This window comes from Mustela lutreola, chromosome 7 (assembly GCF_030435805.1).
Source record: "Mustela lutreola isolate mMusLut2 chromosome 7, mMusLut2.pri, whole genome shotgun sequence".
NCBI lineage: Eukaryota > Metazoa > Chordata > Mammalia > Carnivora > Mustelidae > Mustela > Mustela lutreola.
The window spans coordinates 149,827,401-149,843,617 of record NC_081296.1 but is presented as its reverse complement, the minus strand read 5'-3'; the positions used below and the strand labels follow the sequence as shown (position 1 = coordinate 149,843,617).

Sequence of the window (16,217 nt, the reverse complement as noted above, 5' to 3'; positions counted from 1 at the left end):
CAACACCCACCACTCTCTTCCGGCTTGTTATCCCCTTACCACCTAACACTGTTTCCCTTGGTTTCCTGTCATCACATCAGACTGTGTGTCCGAGGACGACAGGGGTTTGGTCTGCTTTTCTCCTCCTGGACCTTCAGTAGGAAGCAAATCCTCTGCAGGCCCACGAACGTTTCCTTATCTATCTGGTGGTGCGTCCAGGGCCTGGACCAAAAGCTCATTTCCAAGGGACAGCTTTGACAGCTTCCATATCTAAATTACTCCTCTTTGCCACTTCCCAGATATAAGGTAACATCAGAAATCCTAATGTTTGGTTAGGAGTGTGAATCGGGAATTACGGAGTACGCTTAACATTTAGCAGATGGCAGAAAGGTATTAGTCCAATGGAACTATTTCTCGCCAGTCAAAGGACTGGAAAAATCTAGCACCAGGAGACTCCGTCAACCCTGAAAACTACTCACCTGGCTGGCCACTGCTACAGACCCTGGAGCCTCAACTCCAGAGCAGCACTCTGCTAGCACACGGGTCGCCTGGCTTGACACCCCGAAGAAGGCCACTTACGTTGGGCGGAAGGCTGAGGCGCTCGCCATTCGGCAGAGTCAGGAGCTTGTTGTCGTCCAGCACCGAGTTCAAGTTCTCCACCCACTCAGGGTCCACGTCGCCGTCGAAGACGATCCACTGGCGCTTCTGCAGCTCACCCCTCACGTTGTCTATGATCCTGGTTTGGAAAGGTTTTGAAACAGCTGTTGACCAACTTGAGATTCTGAGATCAGAGATGCTCACCTACATGGTTTCTGCAGTGACGATTTAGCCCATTCAGTTTTGGTTAGAAAAGTAACACCTGCCGCTAACGTAAGGACGGAGTACCCAGGTCCCACTTGCGGGAATCATGGTGAACTCACTTTCTCAGGACATGTGTGAACAGCCCATCCGTCCACTCCCTGGTGTTGGGGTCCAGGGTTCCGTAAAGGTGGTCTTTGCTGATGGCCTTGGGGTCAATGATGTGAGCCACGCCCTCCACACCCTCGAGCCTCTCCAGAGCCTTGAGGAGCACACGCCAAGCCATGCTCTTCCCACTTCCTGAAGGCCCCACCATCATCAGGCCATGGTTGATCTGTGTGATCTGATAGAGCTGGAGGACCTGCCGGGCCAAAGAGACCACATCATAACCACTCCAGAGAAGAACCAGCCCCCCCTCATGGCAGCAGACATGAGACACGTGCTCTGAATCCCTAAAGGCAAGCACTACAGCGGAACTTTTAAAGTTAACGGTTCATGGGCCACATCTGCAAAAAATATTTCAATAGGGCTTTTCACTAAACTAGGGGCACTCTTTGGCTGGGAGCCAGAGGAACAGGGGACGCCAACCAGCTGCCTCAAAAGAGCCCCTTTAGAGAGGGTGGAGGCTCCATGGCTGAGCCACCTGCGTGACCCCGTCCGGCGCCGGTCCGGTCAGCATGCAGCCGTGTGACCGGATGCTGCTCAGTCTGCCAGAGCAAGGAGAGAAAAGAAGCCCACGCAGACCATCCACCCCGACGGGTTAGCATCGTTAACCCTACGATGCTGGCGAGTCTGGTGGTAGAACTTACACTGGAGTAAATACTTTCTGTAAGTATTTCCATAAGTGTCAGTGTTTCTAGAGAATGAACTCCACCATGTACGTGAAATTTTCACGGAAACCATTAGGTCTGTATTTAAGAAAAAAGCCTTGGGTTCCATCTTGATAAAGCAGCTGCCCCCTGGCCCTCACGGTCTAGTTCTCTCAAACGTGGCTCTTTCCTGGGGCCCGGGGCCGTGACCGCACGGCGCAGCCAGCGGGGTCAACCCGTTACCTTCTCAACCCACATCCCGCCGACTTCTTCTCCGTCTCCGTACGTCAGGTACATCTCCTGGCACACCTTCTTCAGCTCCTCTCGCAGCGCAGTCATCTCGCCCCGGTGGTACTGCACCCCGGGGAACACGTCCGACAGGAGGCTGAAGAGCAGCGGGATATCTTCTGCCACCAGCTTGGGTACCATGGTCTCACAGACGCTCTGGATCAGAATCTAATGGCGAGAAGACAGACGAGCTCTGAGCAGGGGTGTTGGGGCCCAGGGGTAGCCCGGCTTGAACAGCCACTGCTGTGTCCCCAGAAGGTACGTCAGAAAGATGTGGCCGTTAGCGACTCAGTTCACTGTGCAAATACATCCTTCCCAGGCCGGGGGATCACCACGGGGACTCTCAAGCTGCGGCTTAGATGTTGAAAAGACAAATTTAAATATTAGTGTCTGGGGCGCCTGGGTGGCTCAGTCAGTTAAAGCCTCTGACTCTTGGTTTTCGCTCAGGTCATGATCTTGGGACCCTGGGATGGAGCCCCAAGTCAGGCTCGGCACTCAGGGGAGAGTCTGCTTCTGTGCCCTTCCCTCCACCCCTCCCCCTGCTCGTACACACTCTCTCTCAAATAAATAAATCTTTTTTTAAAAAGTTAGTGTTTAAGGTGTGAGTGATTAGAAGAACATACATACGAACCTCTTGCTCAGGTAGATTTTCTGCAATTTCTCCTTCATCAACTGCTTCCCCGCGTTCTTCTTTCTCCCTCTTTATCTTCTGGATTCTCTCTCTCTTCACATTTCCTGCACTTACCAGCACACTCTTCAAAGCTCGAAGACCAAAGTCATAATGGCTTTGGGAAGAGAGCTGCTCATCACACAGTCTGAAAGAGAAAACGTTTACCTTAGAAGAACACACTCTAAGCAGCCACAGAGTCAAGAAACCAGACACGGACACTTGGAAAGCTGTGCCAGGGTCAGAGATGAACCGCAGCGGCACATCTCACACACGCTAGCACATGGTCAGGGTAACTCTGGGCACTCACTTGAAGAACGGGACGATTTTGTTGGCGAGGACCTCAGCAGTGCGGAAGCCCTGTGAGTACAGCATGACCTGGGCGATGAGCTGCCGGTCAGGCTTGGTCATGGCCAAGCTCCGGAACAGCTTCTTGAGGTTGTCGGGAAGGTTGGACCGGCCTGCATAGCCGGGGTTCATGGTGATGAAGATGGCCATGTCTGGGCTCACCTTCACTTGCTTGTTGAGCAGCTCACAAGTAATGGGGGCAGAGGCTGAAAATCAGAGAATGGTGTTAAGACTTGAAATGTTCAAAACCAGGCTAAAATTCTCCCTAAAAGCACTCATCTCCCCATCAGCCAGCCTCTAAAGCTCAAAGCCCAGGGCTGCGGGGGAGCTGCTCTCTGGCGCTCCTCCAGGCATGTCACCCTACCTGGGCAGACATAGCTATGCACACACCACCTATGTGAGAGCCACCCGCACGTGGAGCAAAGTCACCAAGGGCGGAAAACGCACACGCTGCGCACTGCTGGGTGTCACAAGGTCAATGGAAGGATAGAAACGCAACCCAACAGCAGTTGCAAAAATAAAAATCAATCCATGTGACACAACTGACTGGCTCAGATGCCAAGGACCGCCTTTTCCTGGGATCGACTGCCACCACCCACACCTGAACCCATACCTGAACCCCGAGCACTGCTTTCTCTAACACCCCTTTGTTTCAGCAAGAGCTCCGCCAGTCCTTCGGTAAGCCAAGTTCCTACTGCTGCAGGGCGCACGGCGGCCGCTGCTGCCGTCACCCCTCCGGCACCCACCCTGCCCCCACCGGTGTGCCTGGCTCTGTGGGAACGAGGCAGGGGACCAGAGCCTCTCAGCACGGGTCCTCCTACAGTGACAGAGGGCATGTCCCTGAGGCCCCTGGAAGGACACTGCCAGCAGGCGGCCAGGAAGGCTGGCTCCAGGGGCGCGCAGGGAGGAGGGAGGGCCCACACGGGCCCAACACGTGCTGTGGGCAGGTACTCTGGGAGGGAGCACAGAGATTCTCGTCCACCAGGGCAGGGCAGCCACGGTGTGGGCTGCTCTGGTCTGAGCAGTGTAGACTGCCCATGCAGCCTCATCTCAGGTCTTGCCACCCCACCTGCAGCACTGAGTCCTGGAGGCGAAGTGCAATGCCACGTTAAGGTGGCCACACGGAACCCAGCCCGCATGGGCTTTCCCTCCACAGTCGCTAAGTAACTTGTAAAGAAAAAGAAGTCTCACTCTTGTCACAGTTGGGGTTGGAGTGCTCCCGCAGTGCCTCCTGAATGCACTGCACCTGCTGTGACACGGCCGACAGCATCCGCTCCTCCAGGCGGTTGAACTCGTCAAAGCAGCCCCACGCGCCCACCTGGCACAGCCCCACGAAGATTCGTCCCATCGCCTGAAACCGGAGCGGAGAGAGGGTCTCGGTGCTGGATCGGTGGTCCCGGTGCTAGACCGGGCCCTCCATCTGCCGCCCTCCCAGCTGGCTGTGGAGGGACACGAGGCCAACAAGGGATGTGCGTGGTCCCGGGGCCCGCACGGAGCAGGCCCGTTGCTGACAGCAGCGACTGTCAGCGTACACTTCAGTGCACCGCACCTCTCCTCCTCCGGTGCCAGTAAAATCCTAATGAGAAAGCTCTTCTCATTCTATCACCTTGAGTTGGTTAAGAAAACTTATTCTCGGGGCACCTGGGTGGCTCAGTCATTAAGCATCTGCCTTCAGCTCAGGATTCACGATCCCGGCTCCTGGGATCGAGCCCCGGGTCAGGCTCCCTGCTCAGCAGGAAGCCTGCTCCTCCCTCTCTCACTCCCCCTGCATGTGTTCCCCTTCTCACTGTGCCTCTGTCAAAAAAATAAAATCTTAAAAGAAAAAAAAGGGACGCCTGGGTGGCTCAGTTGGTTGGACGACTGCCTTCGGCTCAGGTCATGATCCCGGAGTCCCGGGATCGAGTCCCGCATCCGGCTCCCAGCTCCACAGGGAGTCTGCTTCTCTCTGACCTTCTCCTCGCTCATGTTCTCTCTCATTGTGTCTCTCTCAAATAAATAAATAAAATCTTAAAAAAAAAAAAAAAAGAAAAAAAATGTATTCCCAGACACAGGCACTAATGATTTCTTCCAAGAACATGCAGCTCAAGTCAGTCCCCGAGCACCTACACTGGAGCCCCACTCAGAGTCACAGCACCCCCAGTCCCCAGCAGGGCGGATGAGGCACGCCGAGCTGTAAGGCCAGCAGCCTGGAGAGGAGCCCAGGGTGGCACTCCCCATCTGGCCTCTCAACCACTAGACTTTAGGTGGATTCAGAAAGCTTCTTACCTGGAAATCAAAGGTTTCATCGCAGTTGAAGACTAAAACAAAGCGTCCAAGCTGATGGCCAAGAGCTTTGACCGACTCTGTCTTCCCGGTCCCAGCCGGCCCTGTCATTTAAAGAGCAGGATGAAGCACTTGAGTCCATGGGGAGGGATCTTGACTTTACACAATTTACAAAACCAAAGATTTAATAACTACAAACAAATCTAAAATTCTAGAATGTTCCACCTACAGAATTAAGAACTAGGTTTAAAGTCACTGGTTTACTCTTTACAAAGTATGCTTACTCTTCATACTCCGTCCGTCCAGGTCTGTGGAGTAACTTACCGAACGGGGACCCTCCCAGCCTCGCCTCTAAGGCTTGAGTCATGGTCAAATAGCAGCGGTCAGTGAGTGGGGTCTGCACCAGCTTGTCCTGGACACCGAGGTACTCAAAGCCATAGTTAAATTTGGCATTTGCCATTTGGATCGACAGCTGCTGGAGCACATCAGTTTGCTTAGGGTCGAAGTAAAAGCGCATCTGGCTGAGCCATTCGAATGATTTGGCGTTGTCAATCTTGCTTTTGATCAAGGACCGCGTCACATCCCTCTGGTGAACCAGCTCTGTAATCTGAGCAGAGAGTCTGTCTGAGAATTCATCAGGGACTGGAGAAGTCCAGTGCCTTTCCTGGGGATGCGATCCTTGAACACCTTCAACTTGAGATGTAAGACTCAGTTACAGTGGCTTTTAGTAAATATTCCAAAATGTGAATTCATTCTTAAAACAAACAGAGCTGGGTGCCTGGGTGGCTCAGTGGGTTAAGCCTCTGCCTTCGGCTCAGGTCATGGTCCCAGGGTCCTGGGATCGAGCCCCGCATGGGGCTTCTGCTCAGCGGGGAGCCTGCTTCCCACCCCCACTCTGCCTGCCTCTCTGCCTATTTGTGATCTCTGTCAAATAAAGAAAGAATATCTTAAAAAAAAAACAAAACCCAACAGAACTGTTATTTACACACTGGAATTGGGCAGAATCAAGAGCTGCAGCAAAACCAAACAACCAACAAAACTATTTTAAGTGCAAACTCTGCAACGGACAGAACACCCATCTCCAACCTCAGTCTGGCCCCTGCGCTGCTCTGGGAAGGGATGCGGAGCAAGAGCGGAAAGCCCTGATCCAAGCTTATCACCTGCTGTTTACCAGGATGTGTACACGAAACTCCCCGCTCCGACATGGTCACCTGCCGACAGGACCAGACAGCAAATACCCACCCCAGACTCATAAACTTGCCACCTCCTTTTCTCCCTAACACCCATCAGAGGACTTTGCAGGCACAAGCGCCTGACCGGTGAGGAACGAGTCAGACACGGGACTCACCAAGTGCTCCAGCTTCCGTCTCCGGAGTGGCGGCTGCTCCATGAGGACGGAGTCGGCCAACACGTTGAGAGTGACCTCCACGTTGCTCAGCACGGAGTGTAGGGGTGCCGCGTCCCCACTGCCCCCGATGCTGCTCAGCGCGGTCTCCACATTTTCAGACCAGGCGATCTGGGCTGACAGAACCACGAGCTGGGCCTGAATGACACAAGACACAAGAACCAAAGGACCATTTCGGACACCAGCCCGTGCACCCACCTTTACGCTGACCCACTTCTGCTGCATTTACCTGATACTTATCAATCCAAGTGATGTATGTATTCGGGTCAATTGAAGTTGCTTTACCAAAAATCTCAACTTCTGTAACAGACTCAGCAAGAAGTTTAGCCAGTGTGACTCTCATCTCCTTTTCTACCAGCGTGAGCCACTCGTTGATTTTGGGATGCTCGGTAATCGACACAGGAGTTTTAAACATAACCTGAAATAAATTCAATTTAAGAATGAAGATTGTGCAAAGACAGGAGAGAAGCATTCTTAGTTACAATCACACATTCAACTACCTCCTCTCCTTCACGGGATGAAATGCCCAAGACGACAGAGTTATCCTCGTTCAGGATGATGCTCGAAACTCCAGCAAACATCTTCTTGAAATGTTTCTGTAACTTAGCTACATTCTTACTGTTTCCAATAATTTCAAGCAAATCTTCATCACCCACGAAATAGAACCTAAAATTAAAATAGCATTCAAGTTGCTAAAATGTTACATAAGTAGTTGATCAAAATGTAACTTCAAGGGACGCCTGGGTGGTTCAGTGGGTTAAGTCTCTCCCTTTGGCTCAAGTCATGATCTCAGGGTCCTGGGATTGAGCCCCGCGTTGGGTTCTCTGCTCAGCGCAGAGCCTACTTCCTCCTCTCTCTCTCTCTCTGCCTGCCTCTCTGTCTACTTGTGATCTCTGTCAAATAAATAAATAAAATCTTAAAAAAATGTTTTCCAAAGATTTTATTTATTTATTCGAAGATTTTATTTATTTGACAGAGAGAGATCACAAGTAGGCAGAGAGGCAGGCAGAGGTCGGGGGGAAGCAGGCCCCCATTGAGCAGAGAGTCTGATGTGGGGCTCGATCCCAGGACCCTGAGATCATGACCCAAGCCAAAGGCAGAGGCTTTAACTCACTAAGCCACCCAGGCACCCCCCAAAAATGTAACATCAAACTATGGGAAGGGAAACTGGATTTGGATGGTGGTGGTCAATCTTCAAGTCTGAACAGAGATCACATTAAACTTCTTCCAGCCCTCAGCAGAATATACATTTTTAAAAGATTTTATTTATTTGACAGAGAGAAAGAGAGATCACAAGTAGGCAGAGAGGCAGGCGGGGGTGGGGGTGGGGGTAGCAGGCTCCCTGCTGAGCAGAGAGCCTGATGTGGGGCTCGATCCCAGGACACTGAAATCACGACCTAGGCGGAAGGCGGAGGCTTAGCCCACTGAGCCACCCAAGGGCCCCCATTTTTTAAAAAAAGATTTTATTATTTATTTATTTATCTGACAGAAAGAGAGATCACAAGTAGGCAGAGAGGCAGGCAGAGGGAGAGGGGGAAGCAGGCTCCCTGCTGAGCAGAGAGCATGAGGTGGGACTTGATCCCAGGACTCCTGAGATCACGACCTGAGCAGAAGGCAGAGGCTGAACCCACTGAGCCCCCCAGGAGACACATATTTATCTAAGAAGTTACTAAAAAGGAACTCCACAGATTTCATGTCATTTGCCTTACGTCATGGACTTACTTTTTATTTACTTATTTTACCTTTTACGTGGTCTTATTTGTTAAAAGCCTATTCAATTTATAGAAAGCAAACTATGCAGAAAGGAAGAAATACCACTTGGAAAATAACCAGAGCTGAATTTTTAAGAGTTATGAGGTGCCTGGAAGGGTGGATAACAGTTTCAGTGAAGCTTCATAAACAAATGCAAGGGAAAAAATAAGGGTTTATTATATTAGGAATACATGCACAAAACCAGAGTAATATTCATTGAATGGATTATTGGTAACACAACTCCTGATGCGAAAACAATCAACACACAGCCCCAGAAGGGAGAGCAGACGGCTCTTGAAACTGAACTTCACTTCTGCGCAAGTCAAAGCAAGCATCTTACCTGGGAAAAGACGATCGCTCCCTTTCCAGGTATTCTCCCAATGCTTTCTGGATCTTTCCTAACAGGTCTGCCAATCTCTCCAGAGACCTCTGTACCCCCTGGATGTTCAGGACATCCATAACAAGGGGGGACTTGGATACTTTTTTCATCAGAGCCAAAAACTCCGTGCTGATACTACAAATCAAATTGAAACCGTTGTTAGCTTTTACATGAAGAGCGGTTAGCAGACACATCTACGACTCGGCTCTCTTGCTCCCTGGCTGGAGGTCGTACCTCTGGAACCGCTGTGTTTCCACTGGCAGCAGGTGCTTGATATCCGCACTGCCCGTGAAGATGCCTTCCAGATAGACCCACCGTCTCTGCACGTCGATCCACACGTCAAAGAGAGCCATGATCCGGTTCAGCTTGTCTTCCCAGCTCAGGGCATCTTCCTCAAAAACCTAGTGGATAGATGGAAAGCAGATCCCAGCTGCTAAACCTTTCATAGATATGCCAAAGCCTACTAAAAAAATGCAAATGAAGTCAACTTATTTGACTTACACTTCAAAAACCAGTCAAAAGATATTACAGAGAAAGTGCAGGAGAACGCTCAGTCAGAGAGGGAAGGCTTCCCCAGCAACGGTACCTTGTAATACGGAGACAGCTTCATGGCCGAGACGCTGTTGATGTGCTCTTTGACCTTGTTGAAGAGGTCATCCCAGCCTCGGATCAAGCGACACTTGTTCTGATAGTTAACCAAGTCTAGCTCGTAAGTGTTCCATACCTCTCTTATCTGAATTAAAACCAAAAGAAGGGATGTTATTGATAAGTGGGCATTCACCAGCCGCACAAGCAAGCAGGTGTCAGGGGTCAAACAGACCGCAGAGGCAGCTGTTCTTACACAGCCCAAACCTACATCACAGCTAGAAACGTGACATAAAAGTGGCTACCGGTCTGTTATTTACCTGCTTCAAAAATTCTTCCAAAGCCATCTCCCCTTGTGCCACAAGCAGCACGTCCTTGACAATAGCTTCATTTTTCTGCAAGTCAACATCCCAGATCTGGCCAAGGGTTAGCTCAGAAACAACCCAATTAACATGAAGCCTTTTCATCAGCTGCTTCCAATGGCGATCTTTGAGTGCCTCGGATTTCAGCTCAATCACCAGCATGTTTATCTGCGGAGAGAGTCAGTGGATCACCTGTGCGGCCGTGCTCCTAGTGGACGCCCGGGACCCCAGCCCTGACTCACTACCTTCAAGTAACCCTTCAGAAGCCTCTGGACAAACTCATAGGATGCGTACTGCCGTAATCGTGCGGGGAAGTTTTTCAGCTGGTTCAGGAGGCCGTCTAAATTTTGTCGAAGCTGTGGAGAGAAAAGGTGGTATTTAGTTTGCCAGCACGTTCTTTAAACGGCGAGTATCTTATAAAATGCTTTTAAGGGGTGCTGGGTGCAGTAGTTGGTTAAGCGTCTAACTCTTGACTTTGGCTCAGGTCAGTGTGTCAGGGTTAGGAGATAGAGCCCCGCGCCAGGCTCTGCACTGAGCAGGGAGTCTGCTTCTCTCCTTCTCCCTTTCCCTCTGCCCCTCCCCTGCTCCATCTCAAATAAATTAAGTAATTAAAAAAAAACCTCCTGGTTTCGAAGCACATTTTCCATCGATCCAGACGAAATCTGTAAACGACCACCCTGTGACACTTTGTAAACTCACGACAGGTGGGCAAAGCTTCTAAGCCAAGCCTACAACTCACCACACACAAGGGCACACCACAGCGGCTAGGACTAGGTATACCTTTCGAGGCTGGACGGAGACCCACGGCTGCTCCTTCATCTGATCAATCTGCTCCCAGACCTTGGAAAGTTCTGACCAAACGCCTTTGAGATCCTGTAGTTCCTCTAAGGCCACCTGTGATGGCGACAGCGCAGCAGTGAGCCTCTGGATGTAGGAACCACTGCAGATCTGGCAGGGCCCTTGAGAAGGTCCCGGTCAAGGGCAGAGCGAGGATGAGGAGCCCCACCCCTACCGCCTGCGGTCCGTACCTGGACGCGCTCTTCACTGCCGCTGAGAAGTCCCGTATCTGTCAGTTCTAGCGCCTCCTTGGCCTTGGCGCACTTCTCCCGGTCATCCTTCAGCCTGCCGAACTTTCCTTCATATATGGTAAGAGCCTGAAGCGCCTCCTCCGGGCGAAGATTGCCCTGCAAGCAAAGTGCAGAATTGCAGAGCTAAGTCTCAAGACAGATGCCTACTTGGGCTCTGAAACGGTGCGGAGAGCCTGCGGTGAGTCTGGAAACTTGTGGTTCCTTAAACATGTCTCTGTGTATGTACCTCTTCAGCAAGATATATGCTTATGATCCGTCTATGTTAACGAATGTAACTTTTACTCCTATTTGACATAAACAAAGCATGAATAAGAAAGGTAGAGCACTGATGTGCCTCACTGGCTCAGTTGGAAGAGCATGTGATGCTTGATTTCCGGGTCGTGAGTTCGAGCCCTGTGATGGGTCCAGAGATGACTTGAATCAACATGCATTTAAAAAAAAAAGAAAAAAGGGGGCGCCTGAGTGACTCAGTGGGTTAAGCCACTGCCTTCGGCTTGGGTCATGGTCTCAGGATCCTGGGATTGAGCCCCGAGTCAGGCTCTCTGCTCAGCAGGGACCCTGCTTCCCCACCACCCCTCTGCCTGCCTCTCTGCCTACTTATGATCTCTCAGTCAAATAAGAAAAAAAAAGTCTTACAAAAAGAAAAAATAAAAGAAACAAGAAACAAGAAGGTGGAGTACCACTCCATTTAGCCACCATCTCACTAAGCGCCTGGGAAGGCAGGAAGAGAAGAGTCAGAACAGACTGGGGCCGGGAGCAGGCCTCTCCTGATCTGAGGGTACGGGGCTCTCGGGGAGGCGGGGAAGGCTGCCAGCCATGCTCTCCCCGGGGCACACAGCCACTGCATCAGTTACCAAGAGAAGGACAAGAAATCAAGTGGTCCTCAGTGAAATGGCCTCTAGTTGAGAATTTAAACTATGATTTGCTGACTCCTCAATAACTTGAAAATGACTAGATAAAACATAAAAAAATTAAACTGTAACACATTACTAGCAAAAAATAGCAATAAACAATATTCAAATTCTGGTGATCAGAATCTTGCCTACTGAGAAATACTCACTCCCCCGCTAGAGCCAGCATTCTGCAAAGTTACAGTTCTGGCATTTGTGAAAGCAAAGGGCTTCTTAGAACAGCAGCCCTCGAACCAGAATTAAGCACAAAGTAGGACCTCCGGGTCCAAGAGCACAGGCAGGGCTGAGGCAGGACGGAGCTCTGCTGAGTAGGTGGGAGGCCAGATCTGTTGCCAGGCCTGCTGCGGAACTGCTACACCCCAAACCAGAGCACCATGTTAACACTTGGAGTGTCCTACCTGTCCACCCCCTCTCCTCCCGTCCATGCTCCTGCTTTCATGTCCAAACAAATCAGACTGAACTCCCCCAGGAAACCAGGTACGCGGTTCTGTACTTGCTTGAGCCCTGCACACACCGTCGCCTCTAAGGACCGCCCCCGCCACTGCACGACTTGCCAGCCCTCCTTCCTCCCGCAGGTCTCCCCGCAAACACCACCATCCCTGTAAGGCAGCATACCACCGACACTCCTCGTCCGCCTGGGCCCCTCCCCATGGCACCAATCCCCATCTGACTCAAATACACGTCTTCCGTGCTCGTTTTCACCTGCCTCTCCCACTGCTGTGCCCCTCCTGGTCACTGCTCTATCCCCAGCACCTGAACACACTTGGTGCTCAGTAAATATCTGAATGAACCAAGAGGACTGAAGGGGCAGGTCCCGGTACAGAAGCAACGATGACAACAAGGATGGCAGGACCTGCCTCCCACAGCACATGCCAACGTGAGGCTCGGCCTGTGCCTGCGAGAAATTCAATTCTAATTTCTGAGTGTGCCTAAGTAAGAGAATAACTTAGAACAGAAAACCTTAAATTTTTAAAACCACCTGCTGACTTAAATGATCGTCACAAGGGCTTCTACGTAAAATGAGCTCTAAGTTGGTAAGTGCTGTTTAAGTTACAAAAAGGTAAGTCCTTGGGGCGCCTTGGGGGGCTCAGTGGGTTAAGCCTCTGCCTTCGGCACAGGTCATGATCTCAGGGTCCTGGGATCAAGCCCCGCATCGGGCTCTCTGCTCAGCAGGGAGCCTGCTTCCCTTCCTCTCTCTGCCTACTTGTGATCTCTGTCTACCAAATAAATAAGTAAGATTAAAAAATATATATATTAAAAAGGTTAAGTCCTCATCCCGGGACTGCTAAGTCAGAGCAAAGCCTTCGGCGTGGGAGAAAGGACAGGGATTCGCAGTGGGGGTCGCCTTGGGGCTGGGGCGTGGCAGGCGGGGCTCACCGTGACGGGCTTGGTTTTCTCCCAGTCAGCCAGCAGGTCTGTGGTGCGGCTCTCCACCGCCCGGTCCTCCTGCACAATCTTCATCTGCAGGTTCGCCACCTGCTGCTGGATGGCAGAGTCCTTCCGCCGCATGATGTCGTTAAAGGCCCCCCACTCGCCCTCAATGTTGTCGATGTAGAGCCAGGAGGGTGGGAACTGGAACCTTTGCTTTTCCAGCAAGCGTTGGCCATTGCGGTAGAGCTTTGAGGTGAAAAACACAGGTTTTTTTTTTCTTTCACAATAGAAACCGTCATCAGATTCCCATGTAAAAGGAAGACACCCTGCCGCTCTAGAATACAGAACATCAGTATGTTCGCTCTTGTCCAGAAACCTGCCCGGGGAGTGCGGCGCCCAGGAAGCAGCACGGCCCAGGCCCGTGGCAGCTGGGACACCCCACGCCTGCTGCGCCCAAGTGGCCCTGAGAGGACAGAAGGCGCGCTGCTGAGGCGCATCCCCCCCTCCTTCCGAGGTAGAAAAACCAATGCGTGTGTGACTCAAAGATCAACAACTAACGTCCAAGATTTAAAAGGCAAGACAGAGTGGTTCGCAAACCTCCACGTGCTTCGAAGTCACCTGCAGAGCTGTTTAAAATGCAGACCCTGGGACGCCAGGATCCACGTTTAAACCAGCTCAGCAGGAGGGTCAAGCTGGTGGCTTGCGGACTGTGCGGACCTAACGCCAAGCACCTCCCGGGCCGATGCTGAGACTCTGAACTGTTTCCAGAGCTCACCTCAACTTGTTTCTCAAACTGTTTGATCTTCCGTTTCAAAGACTGCACGTAGGTGATGAAGGTCACTGCGTCGGAGGTGCTGGCCGTGTCCACCGAGTGCTGCTCCAGCTCCTGGCGTGACTGTTTGGAGAGAACACAGAAGGGTAATGCGGGGCCCAGGTCACCAGCAGACTCGTCCTGCTGCCAGAATCTTGCTTCCTCACCTTGGAGATCTGGGAGTGGAATTCCGTCATGTTTGATCCAAGCATCTGCCCAAATTTGCTGAGAACCTCCTTATGCCAAGAGTCGTACTTCAAGTTCACCTTAGATTGAACCTGCAGGTGAATGAGCCCCCGACAACAGGCCATCAGCTCCTTCAGGCTTCCGCTGCATCCCCATCCCACACCAGACGCTGCCTTGAGAGCCAGCCACCTCCACCCCTTGTGACAAGACAGCAGAGCTCACCTTGCCATAATCTATAACCACTGGTCCAAACTCTTTCTTGGTTTCTGCGTTGTCGAAAGTGCCTCTGGCCTTCCTTATCTGAACCAGGAGAGCCTGCCATTTGTTGAGATCTTCCCCAAGTCTGTTGTAGATGTTCTCAGCCTGCATGTCCCACAGGCACTGATACTGAAGCCAGACCTGCAGACGAAGGGCACGGTCAAGCCCACAGCCGGCCTCTCACTGTGTAGGCCACTCGTGCATAGGATGTTCATATTTCACTAAAAAGACTCACTTTCAACACTGCTAGAAAAATTCACTTCAAGCTCTCAGAATTTTCATATTAAAAGAGAATAAAATTCACTGTTCTCTGAAATGCAAGTTAATAGACTGTAAGATTTGCTCTACTGCTGACTGCTTAAAGTGAGCGTTATCTAGTGTATCACATGGTATACACAGTGCACAGATTTTAGCTCCCACCTTTATTAGACAGCATACGCACTACATTAAGAAAGACTCTACAGCAAGATATGAATGACACTGGGAGCTTCTCACCTTGACGTACTGCTCGACCTCAGTCACGATACCCATGACCGCAGAGTAGGACTCCTCTAAGGCAACAGGGCCATCAGGCATCCGTGTTAGAGCATTCCGGTAGAATTTCTCTTCTTCAGTCAGCTCATAATGTACGCCCACCTAAGGAAGCAGAGGCGGAAGGAGCACAAACAGCATATACAAAATGCTCATCTCAGAGCCCCTTTCACTGAATTCAAATGAACTGCAGGGAATAGCCTGCTACAAAACTGGCATTTAATGTCCCTTTACCCCAGCCACAAGAAATCAGAGGCCTACTTGTACTTCACTCATCAGCCAATAAAGGGAACATCAGACCAACCACAAGCTAGAGTATGCGGCGTCACTACGTAAAAGCAGTTACAGAGCTCTCCGAGCCCTGGGAGCAGAGCCTCTCCGTGGCAGTGGAACACCAAAGGTGAGGTCTAAGGACTAAGATGACCATGACTGCACAGTTACAGCAGCCTGGATGATGGAAGTGATGACCAGCCATCGCTTCAATGAGCAGAGCCCTGGCTATGTGCCAGGCACTGTTCCAGGCACGAGAAAGAGCCAGACAAAAATCTCTGCTCACACAGACTTGTACTCCGTGGAGGAGAGACAGGGAAAAGCAAACTATACAGAACATTAGCGGGTGAGCAGCGCTCTGGAGACAAAGCAGGAGAGAGGAAGGCTTGGAGTATGGGGTGGGGGAGGTCAGGGAAGGCCCCACAGAACAGGACTGGGGGAGGGAGTGTGCTATGTCTGCACGTCGCTACCATTGGTTCCAAGCAGAGGTCAGCAAGTGCAAAGGTCTAGGGGCAAGAGCCTGTCTGAGGAGAGTGAGAGGCCAGTGTGGCCGGGGCAGTGTCAGTGAGTGGGATGCAGGCGCTCAAGTCAGAGAGGCCGCAAGCAGCCTATTAGGTGGGGCCCAGAGCTCTGCCATGGGACGTGGCTTTCATGTGGGGTGGCACGGGAAGCCATCGGGGGCACTGGGAAGACCAGTGTCAGGACTGACATGAAATCTAAGTCTTACACTGCTGCTGTGTTGAAAATAGGTTTTAGGGCGGCAAAAGCAAACACAAAGATCTGTCAGGGGGAACCTGAAGAACCCCAGGGAGGGGGGACAGTACCTTGGACTGGTGGTATCAGTGGATGTGGGCAAAAAAGATCAAGATTGATTTTTTTTTTTTTTTTTTAAAGATTTTTATTTATTTATTTGACAGAGAGAGATCACAAGTAGGCAGAGAGGCAGGCAGAGAGAGAGGAGGAAGCAGGCTCCCTGCTTTGAGCAGAGAGCCCGATGTGGGACTCGATCCCAGGAGCCTGAGATCATGACCTGAGCCGAAGGCAGCGGCTTAACCCACTGAGCCACCCAGGCGCCCAGATCAAGATTGATTTTGAAGACAGAGACAGTGAGCGGCCAGGGTGACACCCTGACTTGGGCCTGAGTGGGCTGAAGGCGG

The 16,217-nt window shown here is 51.4% G+C and overlaps 1 protein-coding gene across 1 annotated transcript in view; it reads right to left on the bottom strand.

Moving 5' to 3' along the window:
* The window catches only part of DYNC1H1 (dynein cytoplasmic 1 heavy chain 1), a 68,712-nt gene that overhangs the window by 29,080 nt on the left and 23,415 nt on the right, over nucleotides 1-16,217 (bottom strand). Inside the window, exons 12-34 of the mRNA XM_059183140.1 lie at nucleotides 14,755-14,895; nucleotides 14,224-14,400; nucleotides 13,983-14,093; nucleotides 13,780-13,899; nucleotides 13,011-13,250; nucleotides 10,663-10,818; nucleotides 10,415-10,528; nucleotides 9,880-9,990; nucleotides 9,593-9,802; nucleotides 9,274-9,420; nucleotides 8,922-9,088; nucleotides 8,649-8,822; nucleotides 7,057-7,222; nucleotides 6,786-6,974; nucleotides 6,500-6,694; nucleotides 5,476-5,758; nucleotides 5,155-5,255; nucleotides 4,081-4,240; nucleotides 2,852-3,095; nucleotides 2,506-2,689; nucleotides 1,830-2,042; nucleotides 900-1,138; nucleotides 559-715 (exon numbers count right to left, since the gene is read on the bottom strand). Of these exons, the coding sequence (XP_059039123.1) occupies nucleotides 559-715; nucleotides 900-1,138; nucleotides 1,830-2,042; nucleotides 2,506-2,689; nucleotides 2,852-3,095; nucleotides 4,081-4,240; nucleotides 5,155-5,255; nucleotides 5,476-5,758; nucleotides 6,500-6,694; nucleotides 6,786-6,974; nucleotides 7,057-7,222; nucleotides 8,649-8,822; nucleotides 8,922-9,088; nucleotides 9,274-9,420; nucleotides 9,593-9,802; nucleotides 9,880-9,990; nucleotides 10,415-10,528; nucleotides 10,663-10,818; nucleotides 13,011-13,250; nucleotides 13,780-13,899; nucleotides 13,983-14,093; nucleotides 14,224-14,400; nucleotides 14,755-14,895 (3,999 nt within the window). The remainder of the gene's footprint in view (nucleotides 1-558; nucleotides 716-899; nucleotides 1,139-1,829; nucleotides 2,043-2,505; nucleotides 2,690-2,851; nucleotides 3,096-4,080; nucleotides 4,241-5,154; nucleotides 5,256-5,475; nucleotides 5,759-6,499; nucleotides 6,695-6,785; nucleotides 6,975-7,056; nucleotides 7,223-8,648; nucleotides 8,823-8,921; nucleotides 9,089-9,273; nucleotides 9,421-9,592; nucleotides 9,803-9,879; nucleotides 9,991-10,414; nucleotides 10,529-10,662; nucleotides 10,819-13,010; nucleotides 13,251-13,779; nucleotides 13,900-13,982; nucleotides 14,094-14,223; nucleotides 14,401-14,754; nucleotides 14,896-16,217) is intronic.